We start from the raw sequence: 23,280 nt of genomic DNA on the forward strand, positions 1-23,280 counted from the left end.
TGTAAAATGATCCCTTGATTATTTTCACTTCTGTACAATTAAATACTGCCTTCTGAGGCTTTCTGACAGTTTCCCTAAGCACAATGACTTCCCAACAATTTAGGAGTTTCCTAAGAGCAAGGGATGTCTTGCCCCCCTCCCTTTCAATCTCCAGTAGAATATCTGACACCCGTTGATGTAAAACAGATACTGAAAAGAATTAAATTCTTTGGTGCTCTCTTCTTACCTCTTCATCCAATCCTGCTTTACAAAGAGGAAAATGGAACTCAGAGAAGGGGAGCACTTTGCTGAAGTTTTCCAGTTAGTTAATGGCAAACCTGAGTTTAAAATCAATCCCTTTGACCATTAATACAGTGGTATTTCCAATACCATGCTTCCTAAAACTTAAAATATCAACTAAAAGTTTCATATTTATTGTTGAAAAATAGTGCTTATTGCACTACTAGATCTTCTTTTGGCTTTGGAGGTGGAAGAACCACCACCAAAAAAAGATAATCTAAACTGTCTGGAGCTAGTTATAAAATTAAAATTAGCATAATTTCCTTATATTATGTAAGATTGCCCCCTGTATTCAATAAGACATATTTTGCCAAAACATTTATACCTGGTGGTCTACCTTTAAACAGTTATCAAATTCTATGGGAATAATTCTTGTTTTGGTAGGAAAATATTGATCAAAAGAAAATTACAACATATTTCACAAATATGATATAGGTTGATGACATTTAAAAATTGGTTTAAAGTAGATAAGTACTGATTTCAATTCAAACAGATGTAAACCAAAGAAAAGTGCTATACAATTGTGATTTTTTTTTTTAATGGGAATAATTTATATTTACAGAGTTGGTATTTCAGGAGCTAAGGGAAATTGCCAGCCTTTGACATTTGGGGCAAAAATTTATTAATTAGCACTGATATCATAAATTCACACAGCTTATATATTTCACAGATTAAAAACTCCAAAATCATTGTATTAACAACATTTTTCTTATGCAGATACATATGTATTTTGTATTGTGTGTTATATATAATTATATATATAGAGAGAGAGTTATATGAATAATATATATATAATTATTCAGGCACTAGAATGGAAAACATCTTTGCATTTAAGATACTAAGTATTTACCTCTCCAAAAGTTGGTGAAATTCAGTCTGGGTTGTTTCTGTTTCAAAATAGTTAGTAATGTGGTTTTTCACGTTCTTTTCCCTTTTAACGTCAACATTTCTGAAACAAATGGTCCAAGATTTGACTGATATGTCAGTATATGTTATCAATTAGCTTTTATCTTTACATACACGAAAGAATCACAAGGTTTTAACTTATTATTATTTGTCCTAAAATAAAATGTCTCCTTAAAAAAAAAAAAAAGAGGATTTCAGGGGTGTCTGGGTGGGTCAGTCTGTTAATTGTCTGACTCTTGATTTTGGTTGAGGTGGTGACGTCAGGGTCCTGAGAACCCTGGTAGGTCTCCATAATCAACGCAGAGTGTGCTTGGGATTCTCTCTCTCCTTTTCCCTCTGCCCCTCTGCCCACTCTCTTCTCTTTCTCTAAAAATAAATGAATAAATAAAATATTAAAAAAATAAACATTTAAAAAAGGACTTCAAAAACTATTGCAATTAAATTGTGTTTATAAACATTTATACTATGAACAATTTATATAAGAAAATGAATTTTCAGTATTTTAATCCTCTGAAAAATGCTGAACATTCTGAGGTGGGGATTTATCAGTTTTAAAGAAATTGCAGAGATTACATTCATTTTGCCTGTTTTTTTTATATATTGTTCATATTCATATGTTTATTCACATATTATTTAGGTTATTAATCCAAACCTAAAAATTTTTAAACAGTAAAGTGATTAATAATGGTCATAGAGGGGTGCTTGGGTGGCTAGTCATTAAGCATCTGCCTTGGGCTCAGTCAAATAAATAAATAAAATCTTTAAAAAAATAATAGTCATACAAATAAGAGACTCAATCTCACAAAACAAACTGAGGGTTGCGGTGGGGAAGGGGATAGAGACAGGGTGGTTGGGTTATGGACACTGGGGAAGGTATGTGCCATGGTGAATACTGTGAAGTGTGTAAACCTGGTGATTCACACACCTGTACCTCTGGGGCTAATAATACATTGTATGTTAATAAAAAATTAAAAAAAATAATGATCATAGAACAAATGCTTAATTGGAATATGTATCTGCTCAAATTTTCAAGTTAGAAAATTATCTGGAGTATTTTTAGAATCTCTGTATTTTATTGAATTAAAAAAAAGGTCAAATATAGTTATTCACTCACAAAAAATGGTAATCAAGTGTAGTGAATAAATAAATAAATTCAATAAGCACTAATTTAGGGCCTATTGTGGGCCCTATATCCTGTGGTAAATAAAATGGCTTAGTGCCTTGATTAACGAGGACACACATTTTGTCTGTTTCCATGACCAGACCATAGCAGAAAGCACATATATGGATGAATAACACATCACTGCTGTCCTGTCTCATGGGCAGAAATATAAACAGATAATCACAACACAGAGTGGTAGGAGTTATGCTGGTGAAAAACCCACATGCTCAGAGCAATGGGGAACATAGAAGCTTCAGCTTATTCAGGGGTGAGTAGTGTCATCATCAAGAAACGAAGTACGAACTCATTCTCAGAACACCTCTATTATTTTAAGGCAGATGGAAGGTATTGATGAGTGGCAGGGGTTCAGGAGTGGGAATTGGAGAGAGTGTTGATAAGAGATAGAACTAGAAAAATAAGCAGGAACAGCTCACAAAGGGCCTTAAAAGCTATAGTTAGGTGCTTAAGAGAGTCCAGAGATCATAACTTAGTAATAACTTACTCGTTAAAATTATGTAAAAGTATAAACTTTATCACATAGCTACATATTGAGCCTTTCCTCTTACAATTCCTTAAAATGTCACTAATAAAATTCTCCTTGTTTAACCTGCTATTCTGAGAGATGAAATTCACCTGGAAATCACAATGGTTTTAATTTATTTGAATTTGACAGCTGCTGTTCAAGACTAACTGACAAGATCTTGTTACTCACCAAGAGTAATGATCGGCTAAATCACAAACAAATGATATCTGATCTCCCTTTGGCTTTGTAGATAGAGGAACCCGCAACAACAAATTTCCCTTAAAACTGTCTATAATGAATCATTATGCAACTAAAGGACAGCATGCAACCAGGGCAAGATTTGGTTAAAATGGATCATTCTAGCTTGATTTTGCTTGTAAAGACACGAAATAGCCCAGCTATCTTTCTTCTTACAAACAAGTTTCAAGTTAATACAAGTAATGTACTCCTTCCTGTCATTAGCATTTATTTCTTCTGAAAGAGAAAATATTTAGCTTGGCTATATGAAAAGTAGCACAGCAGGACTTCTACTTTGCACAACTCTGGGATGCTGTTTGTATAGAACATAATGTGAAAAGTGTCCTCTGGAACTGGGAAATGCAGCTGCCCTGTAATGTTAGCCAAAACTCTTCCCATTTGAACCTTCTGTTAACCTGTATTTACGTACAGCTCTGGGCCAAACAATGCTATTGATTCTGTAGAAAATTTTCTGAAATGACCAAGAAAAATTAATGTATCTTTAGAAGAGTTTAATGTCAAGTATATGCCAGCGTACTTTAATTTGGGGGGGATAATTAATTCATGTAGTGAACAAAGTGAATACTTAATTAATTAGGGCAAACCATTCCATGATCAGAGGGTTTCACATACTTTCTGGTGGAACTGTTGTCCAAATTAACAAATCTCTCAAATTCTGTTTGGATTACCTGATTGAACTATGCATTTTAAAACATTAATGGGGGTTGCCTAGGTGGCTCAGTTAAAGCCTCTGCCTTCAGCTCAGGTCATGATCCTAGTGTCCTGGGATTGAGCCCCACATTGTGCTCTCTGCTCAGCGGGGAGCCTGCTTCCCCCTCTCTCTGCCTGTCTCTCTGCTGATTTGTGATTCTCTCTCTTTCTCTCTCTCTGTGTCAAATAAATAAATAAATAAATAAATAAAACATTAATGGGAAAAGATAAAATCTGTATATAATTTTGAGCCCCAGTGAAAGATATAGTGTGAAAAAATAAATGGAGGAAGGGACAAAAATTATTTATTAACTTTGGATGTTAAAAAGTCATATATGCTACTTTAAGGGCATTACCCTCACATTTTACATTCAGCAGAACGAGCTAATTATGAAATGTATGCGTCAAAGATTTCAATTTCAGGCTTGACTTTACTTTCAAGATTAATATTTTACTTTATCATCTTTACAGGCAGTTCAGTGGACAGCCGATCTGAATGTTACTCATTGTTCAGCGATGTATGAAGTATATTTAATCAATGTGAAGAAAGTAATATTAAACGATTATCAGCAGCCTCAAATATTCTAAACATCTCAAAAGAAAGGTCAGGAGGTAACATTAACATCACTGCTAATAATATGAGAAACAATGTATTTAACTCATTCTTTACATTACAGCTTTGCACTGGTCTGCGATTTCTTTTGTCATAAATTGTAATGAAAATACAGCAAGTGATTTTTCTCCAATATTGGAGAAATTCTGGCTGCATGGGAAGATTTTATGCCAACTTATAACATAAGCTAAAGAGCAGATTGATGTTTTTCTAGAATGATAAGCTTTTAAAATGTTATTCCAAGGCAGAGAAATAAATTACATGAAGTTATATTTTGAGAACTATATTCACTTGTTAAATATCCCAAAGATCTGAATGTAAATAATAATGTACAATAATAATTTAAATAAGGAATTATATAATCTGTAAGAAGCAATTTATGAATTCAGTTATTTTGAAACACATTAATAAAACTCAAGCAAAATGCTAATTCAAAATAGACGTTGATCCCAGAACTTTTTTTATATCTGAATTACCCATTTCTAACTCATTATTTTCTCCTGTGCTTAGCTTCAACCAGAAGAGTTAAAATTAAGTTCCTGACAAGTTTTAATTAAATCTCAGTTTGTATTTTTATCTCCAAATATCAACATGGGAGCCCTTTTTTAAATTAATTTGTATATTTATTTATTTTAAAGATTTGCTTATTTATTTAAGAGAAAGAGTGAATAGAGGGAGGAGCAAAGGGAGAGGAAGAGAGAGAGAATCTCAAGCAGATTCCCCAGTGAGTGAGGAGATTGAGGCAGTGCTTGATCCTAGGACCCTACATCCGTGAGGTCATAACTTCAATCAAAATTAAGAGTTGCTTAACCAATGGAGCCACCCAGGCACCTTGGGATCCCTTTTTAAAAATAAACACAGAATTCTCCCAGAAATACATCCATAGAAAAGACAAAAATTTGTACAAATTAGAAATGAGAAGGATGAACAAAATGTTCTTACTGTATTTTCCGTCCAGGTGAGATGTCTGGACCAACTATAACAAAGGCTCTGTTTTTATTCTTGTCTCCATTCCGTAGAACTCTGAGCCTCACAGGGACACACAGCTCTGGGGTCTTACAGATAGATTTCTTCATGGGAGGACTGTTTGGAATAAGCAGTCCTTCTATTGGCCAATCAAACTCCTTCAGAAAGAAATAACAAGAATGTGATGATAAGCAAGAACAGTCATTTCTAGATATAAAAAATAAATTAACCACATAACTTAAACCTTTAATTTTTCATTCATGCATCAAAAAATGTATTGGGGATCATCTAAGATGTTCCAGACAATTCTAATAGATGTCTCATTTAATTAAAAAGGAACAATTTTAAGATTAGTAGTTTTTTTAAATGTGTGTAAAACCTGTGTTGTGTCACAACATAGAAGACTTAGTTCCTTTCAGAGAATCAACATTCTAAAAAGATAAAACCGAATTAGCTTGGGATATTTTTGCTTGTATGTGAAGTATCTTTAATCAATGTGGAGAATTATGAACAGTGGTTTTATCATAGCCTGATGTAGTATTATCTTAAACTAGATCTATTTGGCAAAGAAGAATACATTTGAGGAACTCTCCAAAAACCAAAATGAGATGGCAAAATAACTTAGACCGATCTCCTATGTTTTAGTTGCAGAACTCACTTACTGTGTATCTTTCATTTATTTATTTATTTATTTATTTATTTATTTATGCATTTTCTAAATATCAGTTGATGGTTTACTATATTCCAGGCACGGTGGTGGACACTGGAAATAAAACTGAACTAGACAGAATACTCCTCCACAACGAATTTCCAGCAAATCTTCAGAAATTTACTCAGAAATAAACTGGCAATTACAGTGGTATAAATACAATAGCAACAGAGTACTGGGTATGACATGATGACAGAGGAGAAGAACCTAACTTAGAAATGCAGTATAATGAAAATAGACTAAAATTGGATGAAGGACCTAAATGTGAGAAATGAATCCATCAAAATCCTTGAGGAGAACACAGGCAGCAACCTCTTTTACCTCAGGTGCAGCAGCTTCTTCCTAGGAACATCGCCAAGGGGCAAAAATGAACTATTGGGACTTCAAGATCAAAAGCTTTTGCACAGCAAAGGAAACAGTTAACAAAACCAAAAGACAACTGACAGAATGGGAGAAGATGTTTGCAAATGACATATCAGATAAAGGGCTAGTATCCAAAATCTATAAAGAGCTTAGCAAACTCAACACCCGAAGAACAAATAATCCAATCAAGAAATGGGCAGAGGACATGAATTTCTGCAAAGAAGAATTTCTGCAAATGCATGAATTTCATGCATTTCTGCAAAGAAGACATCCACCAAATGGCCAACAGACACAGGAAAAGAGCTCTACATCACTCAGCATCAGGGAAATACAAATCAAAACCACAATATGATACCACCTCACACCAGTCAGAATGGCTAAAATTAACAAGTTAGGAAATGACAGATGCTGGCAAGGTTGCGGAGAAAGGAGAACCCTCCTACACTGTTGGTGGGAATGCAAGCTAGTGCAACCACTCTGGAAAACAGCATGGAGGTTCCTCAAAAAGTTGAAAATAGAGCTACCCTACAACCCAGCAATTGCACTACTGTACCCTTAAGATACAAATGTAGTGATCCAAAGGGGCATGTACACCCAAATGTTTATAGCAGCAATGTCCACAATAGCCAAATTATGGAAAGAACCTAGATGTCCATCAACAGATGAATGGATAGAGAAGATGTGGTATATATATACAATGGAATACTATGCAGCCATCAAAAGAAATGAAATCTTGCCATTTGCGATTATGTGGATGGAACTAGAGGGTATTATGCTTAGCGAAATAAGTCAATCAGAGAAAGACAATTACCTTATGATCTCCCTCATATGAGGAAGTGGAGATGCAATGTGGGGGTTTGGGGGATACGAAAAGAATAAATGAAACAAGATGTGATCGGGAGGAAGACAAACCATAAGAGACTCTTAATCTCACAAAACAAACTGAGGGCTGCCCCGGGGGAGGGATGTAGGAAGAGGGTGGTGGGGTTATGGACATTGGGGAAGGTATGTGCTGTGGTGAGTGCTGTGAAGTGTGTAAACCTGGTGATTCATGGACCTGGACCCCGGGGGCTAATAATACATTATAAGTTAATAAAAAATTAAAATTAAAAAAAGAAAAGAAATGCCATGTAGTGGAGCTGAAGCCTCCATAGGGGTTAGGGCAGTAAAGGAAATGTAAGTAAAAGGACAGGGATAAAGAGAGGGAAGTGTTAATTGTTCCCAGGTTTGTAGCTTGAGCAACTGGGTGGATGGTATGGCCAGTCACAAAAATAAATATTTGTGGAAGAAGTGTAAATGAAGGAACAGATGATCAGAGATGATATTGTTAAGCCAAGGTCTCAATTGTTTCATTTTTTTCTATCTGCAAAACAATTGTTCTGGCAGCAGTTAATTCCCCACTGCAATGACCACTCTATAAAATATCACAATTCCATATAAGTGTACATCTGTTTCTATGCACTCTATTCTCTTCAATTGTTGATTTCCCTACCCTGCGCAGTACAATGCTGCCTTGATTATAATACATTTATATCTATTAAAGTTTGATATCTAATAGGGCAACTACCCCACCTTGTTATTCTTTGGAAAATGGCTCTTATTAGCCCTTTGATATTTCATATACATTTATAAATCAGCTTGCTTAGTTTTCTAACAGTCTGTGTGGGATATAAATGTTCTGCAGAGCTTCCTATCAATCTTATTTTGTTAAGATTTTTTTCTTGAATGTCCACTGAATCACGGAAGGGTCTATTTTCTGCATTTATTGAGATGTGCTCATATGATTATTTATCCTTTCCCTGGCTATGTGTTAATTATATTAATTGATTTTTTTGAGATGTTAAACTAATATGCATTCCTGGACCAATCCAAATTGGTCACAATGTATTATCTTGTTTTATAGATTGCTGAATTCAACTTGTTACTGTTTTCTTTAGGATTTTTACATGTATGTTCATAAATGAAATTAGCATTCTATTTCTTATATGCACCTTGTCAAGGTTTAGTATTAAGTTTATCCCAGCCTCAAAAAATGAGTTAGAAACTGTTGCTTCTTTTTTTATTCTGAAAAACTTGCTACTTATACCTTTGGTAGAATTTGCCAATAAAACCATTTGATATTGGTGTTCTCTTTGTGGGGAGATTTTAACTATTGATTCTGTTTCTTCTACAATTATGGGCTTCCTTATGGAAGAGTCATTCCATAATGAATCTTGATTCCATCCTAAGTTCCTTAAGTGTGTGAACTTGACCATTCTATTTATCTAAATTATAATATTTATTAGCACAAAGTTACTAATCCTTATTATCTTCTTAATCTCTCAGTATCTATATTTTTATCTTTCCTTTATTTTTAGTATTATTTACCTTTACCATTTCTTTCTTAATCAGTGTAGCCAGATATATCCATTTTATTAATGTTTTCAAAATGAGTTTTTTACTTTGTTGATTCTGTTTTGTATGTATCAAATATTGTATCAGTTTCTGTTCTTATAATTCCTATTTCCTTCTTTTTAATTCTTTGAGTTTATTTTGCTATATTTTCCTAACCTTTCAAATTGGAAGCTTAACACATTATTTTTAGCCTTTTTTCTTTTGTAATTTAAGTATTTTAAGTTCATACATTTCCTTCAAGTATGCTTTAGCTGTATCTCACACATTTTGCTTTGATTGTAAATACAGTATTTCCTTTTTAGTATATGTGCTGCCGAAACGAGCACTACAGTATTTCCTTTTTAGATGTTCATCATGATTTCTTCTTTGTCTCATGAGTTAAAATATCTATTTAGATTTCTCAATATAAGGCTTTTTCTATTTATTTGTTTGTTTGTTTGTTTGTTTTTGACATAATCAATCAGCAAAACCTGCTTCTACTTTCAAAATATATCTACAACCCATCTGCTCTTCATCACCTCCACCACCCTGGTCCACTAGTTTCTCTCACCTACAAATTGCAAAACCCTTCTAACTACTTATTCCTACTTCCACCTCAGCCCCTTTCTACTCCATTATCGCAATGACCTTACTATTGTTTAAGTCAGAGCACATCACTTCTGACTCCAAAGCCTCCAATGGCTTCCCATATTAATAAGAGCTAAATGTTTAAAATGGTGTACAAGGTTCTGCAGAATCTGTACCCAAACTTTTCTCTCTCATCTTATCTCCCACTGCTCTTTCCCTCACTCACACTGCTACTGCCATAATTACCTCATTGTTCCTCAAAGACACCATTTCAGGTTTTTTTGCAATTCTTGGCATGCTCTTGCCCTAAAGAGCTGCTTGTTTTACAGATCTTTACTCAAGTATCACCAATGAAGCCTTCCCAGGTCAATCAAAAATTGCAAATCCTGTCCTTCCTCTCCTGCTGCCTACAACATCCCCTACACCCAGTCTTTGCTTCTATTTTCTTCTTCACTCTTATCACTGACTAACATTCAGAAGAGCATCCTGTGAAGAGGCGAAGAGCTTGGGCTGTAGAGTTAGACTTTCTGAATTTGAATTTTTGACCCATCATTCTTGTTGTGTAAACTTGGGCAAACCTTTGACCTAAAAGAAATGGAAGTTGACAGATAAATTCTTTCTTTTTTCTCCTCCAGAAGATCACTGTTTAAATGGCTTCTTGGAGGACAGATTGATAGTACATTCTTATATTGGCTCTCTTTCCTTCCCTGCTTATCCCTGAGACTGTGCATCCTAATAAGGGAGTAGCACATAAGTCATTTCCCTCAGGTTCTGTCTTCTGAGGAGCTCAGGCAAAGACACCACAATCCACGTGAACTATAAATGGAAGAAGTTTCCTAAAGGGGATATGGGTACCAATACCCAGAGGAAGAAGAAGTTCAGAATACACAGGCAGAAAGCTCAGACTATCACTACAGGGGTTGTTCTACTGTCCTAACAGTGTCTAACTGACATGACAAAGATGAAGTTACAGGTGGGTTCGGGAGACATGCTGGCCTGTTAGACTAATACAGACCAAGATGCATGGCCATTCGTTTATGGAAAAGGAGACCATTTTTTAAAAGCTAGTATAATATGAAAAAATTACTAATTTATTTTCTCAAAAAGTTTTTAAAATCTTACAATTATATTGAAAAATCAATCATATAGTACAAAAAAGGCACTTTAGATAAGTTATAAACAAAGTCTGAAGCTTGTGGAAATTAAATATTCTGAGATGCATCCAAATATAATGTCCTAATTTGTTTGTGAAATCAGTGAGTAAATAACATTAATTGTATTTAATTAGGAGAAAGCAGTATACATAAATGTTTAAAAATCTCATGAGTAGAGTCCTTGCCAGTTTAGTGTTTTTTTCTTTATAATAATATAATATTTTGTTTAGTAAACATGTTCATAACAATGGCATACAATGAAGCTAACTTATCACATTTCTAAACAAGCAAAATTTGAATTAATAAAGCTTTTCCATATTCCTGGCCTTCACTGAGATCCATTTACCTGTATGGAATTTAAGTTGCAAAGGGCAGACCATAAAGTGTTTATAGAGACATGTATCTATTATTATGAATGGAGAAACATCAGACCACTCTCCCTTACTAGAACTACTGGAAAGAAATATGTTATGACAAACTCATTATATAGTTTCATTTGGGATGTTCCAGTGATTCAAGATTTCACTTAATGTAAGGGATGGTGAAAGAATGGATTTGCGTAACTTAAGAAGTAAGTTGGTAACTTACCTGTAGCTCTTTTACAGCAAAGATATTAAGCATTTCAGAGAAAATCAACATTTGCACGAGTTTTAGACATAAATGATCATGAAACTAGAGCTGGATAAATGGGAGAGATGGGGCAGAATAGCCTTCTCATTAAAAAACTGCTGTCACATTAACTGGAAGTCCTAGCCATAGCAATTAGACAAAAAAAGAAATAAAAGTTACCCAAATTGATACAGAAGAAGCAAAACTTTCACTGTTTGTGGAGGACATAATACTCTACGTAGAAAACCTAAAATACTGCACCAAAAAACCTGCTAGAAATGGGATGCCTGTGTGTCTTAGTTGGTTAAGCATCTGCCTTCAGCTCAGGTCATGGTCCCAGGGTTCTGAGATTAAGCCACATGTTAGGCTCCCCAAGTCTGCTTCTCCCCTGCTTGTATTCTCTTGCTACTCTCTCTCTCTCTCTCTCAAATAAATACATAAAATCTTTTTAAAAATCTGCTAGAATTGGTAAATTCAGTAAAGCCACAGGATACAAAATTCATTAACAGGAATCTGTTGCATTTCTATACACTAATAAGAAAGCAGGAGAAAAAGAAATTAAGAAAATAATCCCAATTAAAATTGCACCAGAATAATAAGATACCTAGGAATAAACCTAACCAAAGAGGTAAAAGACCTGTACTCTGAAAACTATAGAACACTGATGAAAGAAATTGAAGATGACACAAAGAAATTGAAAGACGTTCCATGCTCATGAATTGGTAGAACAAACATTGTTAAAATTTCTATACTACATGAAGCAATCTACATATTTAATGTATTCCCTATCAAAATATAAACAGCATTTTTCACATAACTAGAACAAATGTTCCTAAAATTTTTACAGAACCCCAAAAGATCCTAAATACCTAAAGCAATCTTGAAAAAGAAAAGCAAAGCTTGAGTTATCACAATTCTGGACTTCACGTTATATTACAAAGCCATAGTGATCAAAATGGTATGGTACTGACACAAAAATAGACACACAGATCATGGAATACAACAGAAAACCCATAAATAAACCCACAACTATATGGTTAATTAATCTTCAACGAAGCAGGAAAGATTGTCCACAGGGAAAAAATCTCTCCAGCAAATGGTGTTGGAAAAACTGGACATCAACATGCAAGACAATGAAATTGGACCCCTTTCTTACACCAAACACAAAAATAAATTCAAAATGGATTAAAGACCTAAATGTGAGACCTGAAACCATAGAAACCCTAGGAGAGAACAGGCAGTAACTTCTCTGACATAAACTGTAGCAACTTTTTTCTAGATATGTCTCCTAAGGTAAGAGAAACAAAGCAAAAATAAATTATTGGGATTGTATCAAAACAAAGAGCTTTTGCACAGCAAAGGAAACAATCAACAAAACTGAAAGGCAACCCATGGAATAGGAGAAGATATTTACAAACATATCTAATAAAGGGTTAGTATTCAAAATATAAAAAGAACTTCTAAAACACCCAGAAAACACCCCCCCAAAAATAAACAATCCAGTTAGAAAGTGAACAGAAGACATAAACAGACATTTCTCCAAAGAAGACATACAGATGGCCAACAGAGACATGAAGAGATGTTCATCTCCACTAATCATCAGGAAAATGTAAATCAAAACTACAAGAAGATATCACCTCACACCTGTCAGAATGGCTAAGATCAACAACACAGGAAACAACCGATGTTGGCAAGGATGCAGAGAATTATAAATAACGGTTAGCTAAGTCGTAATGTTGGAAGATTAAATCTGTAATAAATTTAATACATATGCTTATAGTGACCGAAATGTTCTGAATCCCCACAACATGAAGGTCACATTTCCTAACTGCAGCTTATTTACCTGGAAAGTTCTTTCAAGTAAAACTTTAATTGCATTTCATTATATACTGATAATACCATCTTTTTGCTTAAAAAAAATCCATTCTGTAGAAACAGGACTGGAAGAAAATATGGTTCCTTCAGACAGAATGGATCCAGACTTTAAATGAAACAGATTGTATCTGAGTAAGAACTATCTGAGTTCCCTGCTTGGTAAGTATTTTCTTCTCTTCCTCAGACATGGCAAGAAGTAACTGTACTCAGGCTGAGTCATTTTGAAATACATGGTCTATTTGTCTTAGTTTAGCTAATTTAGTGCCTTAGTCCTTTCTCTTGGTTTAAAAGTGAGGACCAGAGTTTTGTTGGGGTAGTCTTATCCCTCCACCCAAAAGCTATTATTCTGTTTGAATGGCAATAGAACTTTGGAGTAGTCCATTTCTATTCCTAAGACCATTTAGTTGTCAAATCTCAGGTCATTAGCAAAAATGTACCTTTTTAATGGTAAATTTTAAAGGAACCAAGTTAACTTAGGTTTCCTAATATAATTACCATACATCATTTAATTAACTAACCAAATTACTTTATTTATATACTGAAATTTGAAAATGTAAGCACAATATCTGCAATGAAATTTGCAATAATTATAATTTTTTCTCTTTTCCTATATAAGAAAGAATACTTCCTTGTGAAGCATCCCTGTCTACCTCCCACTCCACTGGATGGTGAAAACTTGATATTCCAATAAGAGGTGTTCCAGTTTCTTCCAACTTGAAACAGCATTTTTTATTTGTTTTTTTTTAAGCTATATCCTTTTGTATACAAACTCAGTCAAATTGAAGTTTCAAATTTTTTACCAGAACTTTTTTTTTTTTTTAAGGAACATGCCTCCTCCCTTCTGCTTCCCAGTGTGGTTTCTGGTAGATGAAAATTCAACAAACTGTATACGCTCGGAATAGGGGTCCATGGTCTTTATATGAGTACTTGGCCTTGATCCTCCGAGGCCTCTAAGTATGTGCCTCTTGTGGTCTTTGGCCACTGGGAAACCTGCTGGCATCTGACCACTACCAGTTAAGGTATAAATTATCCTGCCTGCTCTCTCTGTTTTAGACTCTGTTTTTCCTGAACCTCTGGAGAAAAATCTACAGTTAGTGAAATTCACAGTTTTGGGTTTTTTTTTTTTTTTTTTCTTGGCTTATTCTGGGTCTATTGGTCTCTCAGCGCCATGTTTCTATCCTTGGCTCTATGTTGGTTTTCACTAGTGTTACAAACCCAAATCTCAGACACATAATTCACCTAGCCACTGGTCAGGGTGCCCAACCCTCAGCCTCTGGTATTTTTTTATTTTTAAAGATTTTATTTAATCATTTGACAGAGAGAGATCACAAGTAGGCAGAGAGGCAGGCAGAGAGAGAGGAAGGAAAGCAGGCCCCCTGCTGAGCAGAGAGCCCGATGTGGGACTAGATCCCAGGACCCTGAGATCATGACCTGAGCCGAAGGCAGCCGCTTAACCCACTGAGCCACCCAGGCGCCCCGAGCCTCTGGTATTTTGAAGAACTCTTTTCTCACTCAGTGAAACTCAGCTATCTAAACTGTTGCTTTACTGCTAAATATAAGAGCATCTAAATGTAAGTCTAAATATAAGAACATCTTTGGGGCCTAAGTAATGACTTCTTGGTTTCAGACTCCATCTATCTTTTTCCTAAAGTGCTAAGACTCATTTAATCAGCAAGGAGGCATAGGAAATTATGATTTAAGGGGAAAGAGAAAACTTGATTGAACCCAGAAAACATGACAAAACAACTAAAAAATCAGGAGAAAATCGTTTTAAAAAATCTTTAGAGTGCATCATTGACATAGCAATAAAGTAAAATATACTAGGGACCCAGAGAGGTAAATGGAGTCCTGAAACTGGATTTTATTTTTAGTAAATTTGACAAACCCCAATAAACTTGAGTTTCTGTTTCCATGGTCTTGCAGGGGAAGAACCCAGGAGGCAAATTTCTGGGCCTAGCCAAGGTGGGAGATCTAACAGAAAACTCCTCATAAAACAAGAGTCACAGGCTAAATTTCATGGAAAAGGCAAACCAGAAATAATACCCTCCAGGTGGCTGCAAGTAAACTAGACTTTCTCAAACATTTTCTCTTAGAGAAGAGAAAAATAATCTTCATTGAGTGTCATAATACAGGCTGACCCTCACTCATTTTTTGTTTTGTTGTTGTTGTTGTTTTTTTTTTAAAGATATTTATTTATTATTTATTTATTTGACATAGAGAGAGAGCTCACAAGTAGGTGGTGAGTCATGCAGAGAGAGAAGAGGAAGCAGGCTCTCCTCTGAGCAGAGAGCCCGATGCAGGGCTGGATGCTAAGACCCTGGGATCATGACCTGAGCCAAAAGCAGAGGCTTTAACCCACTGAGCAACCCAGGTACCCCTGACCCTCACTTGTTTAAAACACATGAGATAAAGATGAAGAGAAAATTAATTATCTGAAATAAATATGCCTGAAAGCATGATGCAAAAATGTACCATAAACAGACAAAGATGTGAAAAATATAAGAGGTTAAGAGATATGGAGGTCAAAATAAGAAGCTTTAGCTTACACATAATCAGGGTTTTCTGTAAAAATGGAATGAGAGGATATGAGATAGAATATTTGAAAATGGGTGATACATTTCCAGAAATGATGCATGATAACAATCCACAGAGTCAGGAGCCCCAAGCAGGAACAATAAAAAGAAATCCTCTCTCAGACATTTTGTGGTGAAACTGAAAAATACCAAAGGAAAGGAAAGATTCTAAAAGCAGTCAGAGAAAATAGAGATTACCCTTCAAAGGAATAACAATTAGAATGATAGATGACTACCAGATAGCAATAATGGATGTTAGAAGTCTGTGATGACATCTTTCATTTTCTATGTGAAAATACCTTATATAAAGGAAGGGAAAAGACAATTTCATATAAGTAAAAACTGAAAGAGTTTGCTACAAATAACTAAAAGAAAGGTATATGAGGTTGAAAGAAAGTAATCACAGGTGGAAGAAATGAGACATAAGAAGGGGTGTCGGAGTGGCTCAGTCCATTAAGCATCTGTCTTTGGCTTAGGTCATGATCCCAGAGTCCTGGGATCAAGTCCTGCATCAGGCTCTCTGCTCATTGGGGAGCCTGCTTCCCCTTCCTCTGCTGTTCCCCCTGCTTGTTCTCTCTGGCTCTCTGTGTCAAATAAATTAAAAAAAATTTTTTTAAAAAAGGAATTATAATAAGAAAGAGGAAAAACAGGGCCAAATCTAAATAAATATTTGCTACCCATAACAATTTAATATTTTGTGGACGCTTTAAGACAATAAAATTCTTAACATCTTGAGGAAACTCCATGCTATTTTCCAGAATGGCTGTACCAGCTTGCGTTCCCACAACAGTGTAAGATGGTTGCCCTTTCTCCACATCCTCACCAACACTTGTTGTTTCCTGTCTTGTTAATTTTGGCCATTCTAACTGGTCTAAGGTGGTATCTCATTGTGGTTTTGATTTGTATTTCCCTGATGGCTAGTGATGTTGAACATTTTTCATGTGTCTGTTAGCCATTTGTATGTCTTCTTTGGAGAAGTGTCTGTTCATGTCTTCTGCCCATCTATTGACTGGATTGTTTGTTTTTTGGGTGTTGAGTTTGAGAGGTTCTTTATAGATCTTTGATGTCAGCCCTTTATCTGTGATGTCATTTGTAAATATCTTCTCCCATTCCCTTGGTTGCCTCTTAGTTTTGTTGACTGTTTCCTTTCCTATGCAAAAACTTTTTATCTCGATGAATTCCTGAAAGTTTATTTTTGCTTTTGTTTCCTTTGCCTTTAGAGACATGTCTTAAAAGAGGTCACTCTGGCCAATGTCAAGGAGGTTATTGCCTATGTTTTCCTCTAGGGTTTTGATGGATTCCTGTGCCACATTTAGGTCCTTCATCCATTTTGAGTTTATTTTTGTGTATGGTGTAAGAGAATGGTCCGATTTTATTTTTCTGCATGTGGATGTTCAATTTTCCCAGCACCATTTATTGAAAAGACTGTCTTTTTCCCACTGGATATTCTTTCCTGATTTGTCAAAGATTAGTTGACTGAACAGTTGAAGGTCCATTTCAGGGGACTCTATTCTGTTCCACTGATTAATGTGTTTGTTTTGTGCCAAGATCCCTTTCAAGGATATATGTATATATGTAGCTTATATATATATATATATATATATATATATATGTAGATATATATCTACATATATATATATATATATATATATATATATATATATATATGTAGCTTTGTATATATGGAGCTATACAAAGCAATATTGCTCAGCCATCAGAAAGGATGAATACCCACCATTTGTATCAAGCATGGATGGAACTGGAGGGTATTATTCTAAGTGAAATAAGTCAAGCAGAGAAAGATAGCTATCATACGTTTTCACTCATATGTGCAACATAAGGAATAGCATGAAGGACCATAGGGAAAGGGAGGGAAAATTGAAAGGGAAGAAATAAGAGAGGGAGAAAGACCATGAGAGACTCTGGACTCCAACATCCAAACTGAGGGTTACAGAATGAAGGGGATGAGGGGATGGGGTAGCTGGGTGATGGGTATTAAGAAGGGCACGTGTGGTGGTAAGCGCTGGGTGTTACAGGCAACTAATGAATTGTTGAAAACTACATCAAAACTGATGATGAACTATATGCTGGCTTATTGAACATGATAATATAAATAAATAAATACATACATACAAAAAGATAAAATTCATGACAATAATAGCACTTGTTACAAATCATGTGATTGAAGTTAAGGTTTTCTAATGTTCTTGATTATTTGGGAGAAGAGTAAATACATTTGTTAACTTTAGATTTTGATCATTTACATATGCAAGCTGCAACATTCAAAGTAATAACAAAAAAAGAGTGGAAAAGAAGTAATAACAAAAAAAATTGAAATGGAGTGTACAATTTCCAAACTAGTAGAATTTTTTTTCCCAAACATAGAGAAAAAAAAATCAATCTAAAAGAACATAAGAATGAGAAAAAAAGAAACATAGGAAAGGCAGGACAAATAGAAAGCAAATAATAATCTAAATATATCTGTTAAGGCAATAAATAGACAAGACCAAATCCTTTAGTTTGGAGATAAAGTTTGTCAGCTAATTGTTTTTATATTAACTATTTGCTGATTATTAGAGACCCTTCTAACAGAAAGATATAAAAATATAGAAATAAAAGAATGGAAAGAAGATATATTAAGCAAATAATAATAATAATTAGCTGGCCTATTTCTATTAATATTGCATAACTGAGATTTTTTTCCTAGAGATAGAAGAGTCTCTACATAATGATAAAAGTTTCAATTCACTAGGGAGAAATAATATTTCTAAATATGTATGTGTCTAAGAACTAAATTTCAAAATATATAAAGTAAAATTTGACAGACTACAAGAAGAAATAAGTTCATTTTCATAATGAAAGACTTAAATACATCTTTCTAATGAATTTGACAGACTACAAGAAGAAATAAGTTATTTTCATAATGAGAGACTTAAATACATCTTTCTAATGAATTGGTACGAAAGCAGAATTAATTGATCTCTTGCATCTAACAAATATAATTTAAAAGATTCATGGAAATTTTCAAAAAAAATTGAGCACATACTGGGCCTAAAAGAAAATCTCAACAACCACCTCTTATACTAAAGATACAACCTCATTAAGTTGTCCACTGGGAAGAACTGGCCACATGTAGGTAAGCTTGTTCCAGAGTGGGTTTTCAACTCTGGAATGTTTCCACTGGCCTGGCTTATTAGTCCCTTCATGTTTTATGGCCCATCTAAAATAAAATAAGAGACAAAAAGGAATTTAGTAAGATTAAATATCACTTCAAAAGATTTTTAAAAATCAGGAAAAATTGGTAGTGTCGTAACTAACAGTGGAATTTGAAGTAAAAGTCAGTAAATAACCATTTTATAATAACAATGACATAAATAACAATGCTAACAGAAAAAAATCAAATAAAACTTTTTAGACATTCAAAGAGAAACTGACATAAACACAATTATTGCGAGAGACATCATTACAAGACCAACAGAGATAAACCGCCCAGTAAATTTTTCTAGGGTAACAAATAAGGATATGAAATATCTGACTGGTATAACTAATAAATATTAGTATTATTTATTTATATACATTGTAGCCTACTAGCAAAAAATATCTTTCTCAAAAATTCTTTGAGCATTTGTAGTATTTGTCACATACTAACAATGTAAACTTAAATACAGTTTTAAAATGAAAATTAAAAAGCCACATTTTGTGGAAAATAATAGAATAAAACTAGATAAATAGAAGTTTAAATTTACAACTCCAATAACATTATTAAAAAAACACATTCTTGGGGCACGTGGGTGGCTCAATTAAGCGTCTGTTTTTGTTTAAGGGTCTGCATTAGGCTAGGGCCTAGATGCCAGGGTCCTAGGCTCAAGCTCCCATCAGGCTCCCTGCTCAGTGGGGAACAGGGAGCTCCCCTTAAATCCTTAAAACAAACAAAACACATTCTCTCTCCGCAAATACTATTATATCATGTGAAGAAAAAAAATATATGATCAATAGCTGTTTAGAAAGCAGTGAAAGTGTATAATTTAGAATTATATTCAAAGGTTAATTCATAATGTTATGCACCTTTTTTTATTAAAAGTGAAATTGAGAAGAAGAACTAATAAACATTCAAGTCAATTATTTTAAAATATATATAAAATTGTTCCATGGAAAATAGATGAAAGGAAATAATATCCAAATAGAAATAAATAAATTAGAATATAGAACATCAGTAGACTGGTTCAAAGAAATGTTTTTGTTTCCTTTTTTTCTTTTTTTTTAAATTTTCAGCGTAATACTATTCATTGTTTTTGCACCACACCCAGTGTTCCATGCAATCCATGCCCTCTCTAATACCCACCACCTGGTTCCCCCAACCTCCCACCCCCCGCCCCTTCAAACCCCACAGATTGTTTTTCAGAATCCATAGTCTCTCCTGGTTCACCTTCCAATTTCCCTCAACTCCCCTTGTCCTCCATGCTATTTGTTATGCTCCACAAATAAGTGAAACTATAGGATAATTGACTCTCTCTGCTTGACTTATTTCACTCCACATACTCCACATACTCTCCAACACATGTTTCCTGTCTTGCTAATTTGGGCAATTCTAACTGGTGTAAGGTGGTATCTCAATGTGGTTTTAATTTTAATCTCCCTGATGGCTAGTGACGATAAACATTTTTTCATGTGTCTGATAGCCATTTGTATGTCTTCATTGGAGAAGTGTCTGTTTATATCTTCTGCCCATTTTTTATATGATCATGTGTTTTGTGTGTGTTGAGTTTGAGGAGCTCTTTATTTGACAAAATCCAGCATCCATTCCTGATTAAAATGCTTCAAAGTATGGGGATAGAGGGAGCATTCCTGAACTTCATAAAATCTATCTATGAAAGACCCACAGCAAATATCATCCACAATGGAAAAAAGCTTGCAGCCTTCCCATTGAAATCAGGAACACGACAAGGATGCAATCTATACTTTTAATGTCATTCCGATCAAAATTCCAGTTATTTTTCAAAGACGTGGAGCAAATAATCCAAAAATTTGTATGGAATCAGAAGAGACTCCGAATTGCTAAGGAAATGTTGAAAAACAAAAATAAAACTGGGGGCATCACATTACCTGATTTCAAGCTTTACTACAAAGCTGTGATCACTAAGAGAGCATGGTACTGGCATAAAAACAGACACATACACCAGTGGAACAGAGTAGAGAGCCCAGATACTCTATGGTCAAATAATCTTCGACAAAACATGAAAAAATATACAGTGGAAAAAAGACAGTCTCTTCAATAAATGGATAAATGGTGCTGGGAAATATTTTTGAAATAAAAAATAGCAAATCTCTTGCAAATAAATCTAGAATAATATAATACAAACCAAACGGAAAATTGAGCTAAACATTTGACATAGAAAAGGTTGAAAGAGCATAGTATGCATATGTAAGTTAATAAATGCAAAAATTTTAATGAAATAAATAATTTTTTAAACCTCATAGATTTGAAACAGAAAATAAAGAACATTCCCTTGCTCACATAACTTCACAGCTCATGAAAGAAATCATTTTCATGCTATATAAAATATTTTAAACCATAAATATATAGAAGACTAGTTAATTTATTCCATGAAGGAGAGATAAGCTTCATAATCAAGTCTATCACTGAAAATTTAAGAAATAATACAGTAAACAATCTGAGGGTTTTGAAGGGGTGGGGGTTGGAGGTTGGGGGAGGCAGGTGGTAGGTATTATGAAGGGCACCTATTGCATAGAGCACTGGGTGTGGTGCATAAACAACGAATTCTGTTACGTTAAAAAGAAATTTTTAAAAAATTAAAGATGTAAAACTCCTAAATCCATATTAGCCAATAAAATTTAACATTACAGGAAGAGAATGATCATTATATATATTAAGTCATACTAAGCCTACAGAGGAAATGATGGACATTTATTAATATAATAAATCACTGATTAATGAGTGAGAATATAAGAAGCAACCCATCACTTATACTTTTCAAGTATATGTGATGGTCATCGGAGCCTAAAATTTTTCTGAAATTGCCCAGCCACAGTCAGAATCATTTGCAATACTCAATCTCCCATAAACTTGATGGAAATTCTTGGGGCCTCGGCAGCAAGGGGTGGGGTGGCAGGGAAGACCTCTTCTTTACCAACATGGAACCAGGTGGAACCAAGTTGAAGTCTCTTACAAGCCATGGCATATAGCCCCTGTGTTACATTTCTCTTCTTCTCAGTGAAATCATGTTTAATTTCCCCAGTGCCTCCCAGAGTGTTAGCTACATACATCAAATACCCAACCACTTGAAACGAAGTCTAAGGAGAAATGGAAAGCTCATTCTTTCAGACAACATATCTGAACTATGGGAAAGTGAATAAATCTCAGAAGATGGTAAGCTCCTGTTGTTGCTGGTGAAAATGACGGGAATACACACAATTGGTTCACATCGATTTTTATTTTCCTGAATACCTGGCAATCCCTTAAGGATCTGCTTTTATTGCCAACCTCTCTAGTTGTAATTTTTTTCATCCACATCTCAAGTTCTCCAGGCCCTGAAGGTGTGGAAGCTCTCTTTCTTGCTCCTCATAACCACTTCCAGACTATTGTTCCTTCATCCTTCTCCAAAGGTCTTTGCTTTGAAGCACATATTAGGAGCCCAGAGGACCTATTATCCTTCCTTATTGAATTTATACCAGTTCTTCTGCATCCTCCCCTCTCATTTATTGAAGATCCTACCATCCTGGCTTGTTTTTGTCTCTCCCCCTCTGCTCCTGTAATCATTCAATGACTTTTAAAAATCTAAGTAGACAATCCCCCCTGGCCTCTCAGTGCTCTAATGATCTTAATTCCATTTCATATCAGCTACCATTCTCATGGACACAGACTCAAACTGGCCATTACCAATAACTGTACCACTTCTAAAATATCAATTGCAAGAAGCCCACTTTCTCACCATCATCTCCGTTTTCTCTAGTTCACACATTTAAATAGCCCACTATAACAATTCTTCACTCTACCAGGTGTCCCAAACCATTGTTCCTATCACCTTGTCACACTCCATACCTCCCTGCCAGGTCTACTCTTCCCTCTACACTTAACTAGGATTCATGGTCCAGCATTACAGCCACCTTCCTTTCCTGACTCAATGCCCTACCATTCCTTCTTTGTAGTCAATTAAAAAAAAAAAAATAGAAACCAGCCCTGGTCCAATTCTTCACTTCCTGTAGGTCTATACATTAATAATGGAACAGTGGCTAAAGAAAACACATAAAAAACTATTAATGGAATCATAATAAATCAATGGAGATCAAGGAGAGTGGGAGTCAGTGTGGATATATTACAGAGTATTTTGAGAATTTGAGGAGTTTGGGGTTCTCACAATGATTGGAGGATGTTACCTTCATTTCAACTGGCAGGGAATGAAGAATATCAAATGCTCTTCAAAGTTTGGGGAAGTCCTTCAAACAAAGAAAGTTTGTTCTGTATACCACAGACTTTCAAATTTTCCTCCAAAGATTCATGTTAGGTGAATACCCTATTTATCTGAGTCAAAATCCAAGCTACCTTTTATAATAAACAAAATATTTTTGCATGATTATAATACACACCAAATTTTCTAAGAGTGCAACACCCTCCAATATC

General features: G+C 34.7%; 1 protein-coding gene across 5 annotated transcripts in view; it reads right to left on the bottom strand.

The window, feature by feature from the left end:
• The window catches only part of DCDC1 (doublecortin domain containing 1), a 439,498-nt gene that overhangs the window by 71,502 nt on the left and 344,716 nt on the right, over positions 1–23,280 (bottom strand). For all 5 annotated transcript variants that reach the window (XM_059138743.1, XM_059138722.1, XM_059138732.1 and 2 more), the window contains 3 exons: positions 18,738–18,861; positions 5,374–5,555; positions 1,130–1,228 (listed from right to left, as the gene is read on the bottom strand). In XM_059138743.1, coding sequence (XP_058994726.1) covers positions 1,130–1,228; positions 5,374–5,555; positions 18,738–18,861 — 405 coding nt within the window. The remainder of the gene's footprint in view (positions 1–1,129; positions 1,229–5,373; positions 5,556–18,737; positions 18,862–23,280) is intronic.

This window comes from Mustela lutreola, chromosome 1 (genome assembly GCF_030435805.1).
Source record: "Mustela lutreola isolate mMusLut2 chromosome 1, mMusLut2.pri, whole genome shotgun sequence".
Taxonomy (NCBI): Eukaryota; Metazoa; Chordata; class Mammalia; order Carnivora; family Mustelidae; genus Mustela; species Mustela lutreola.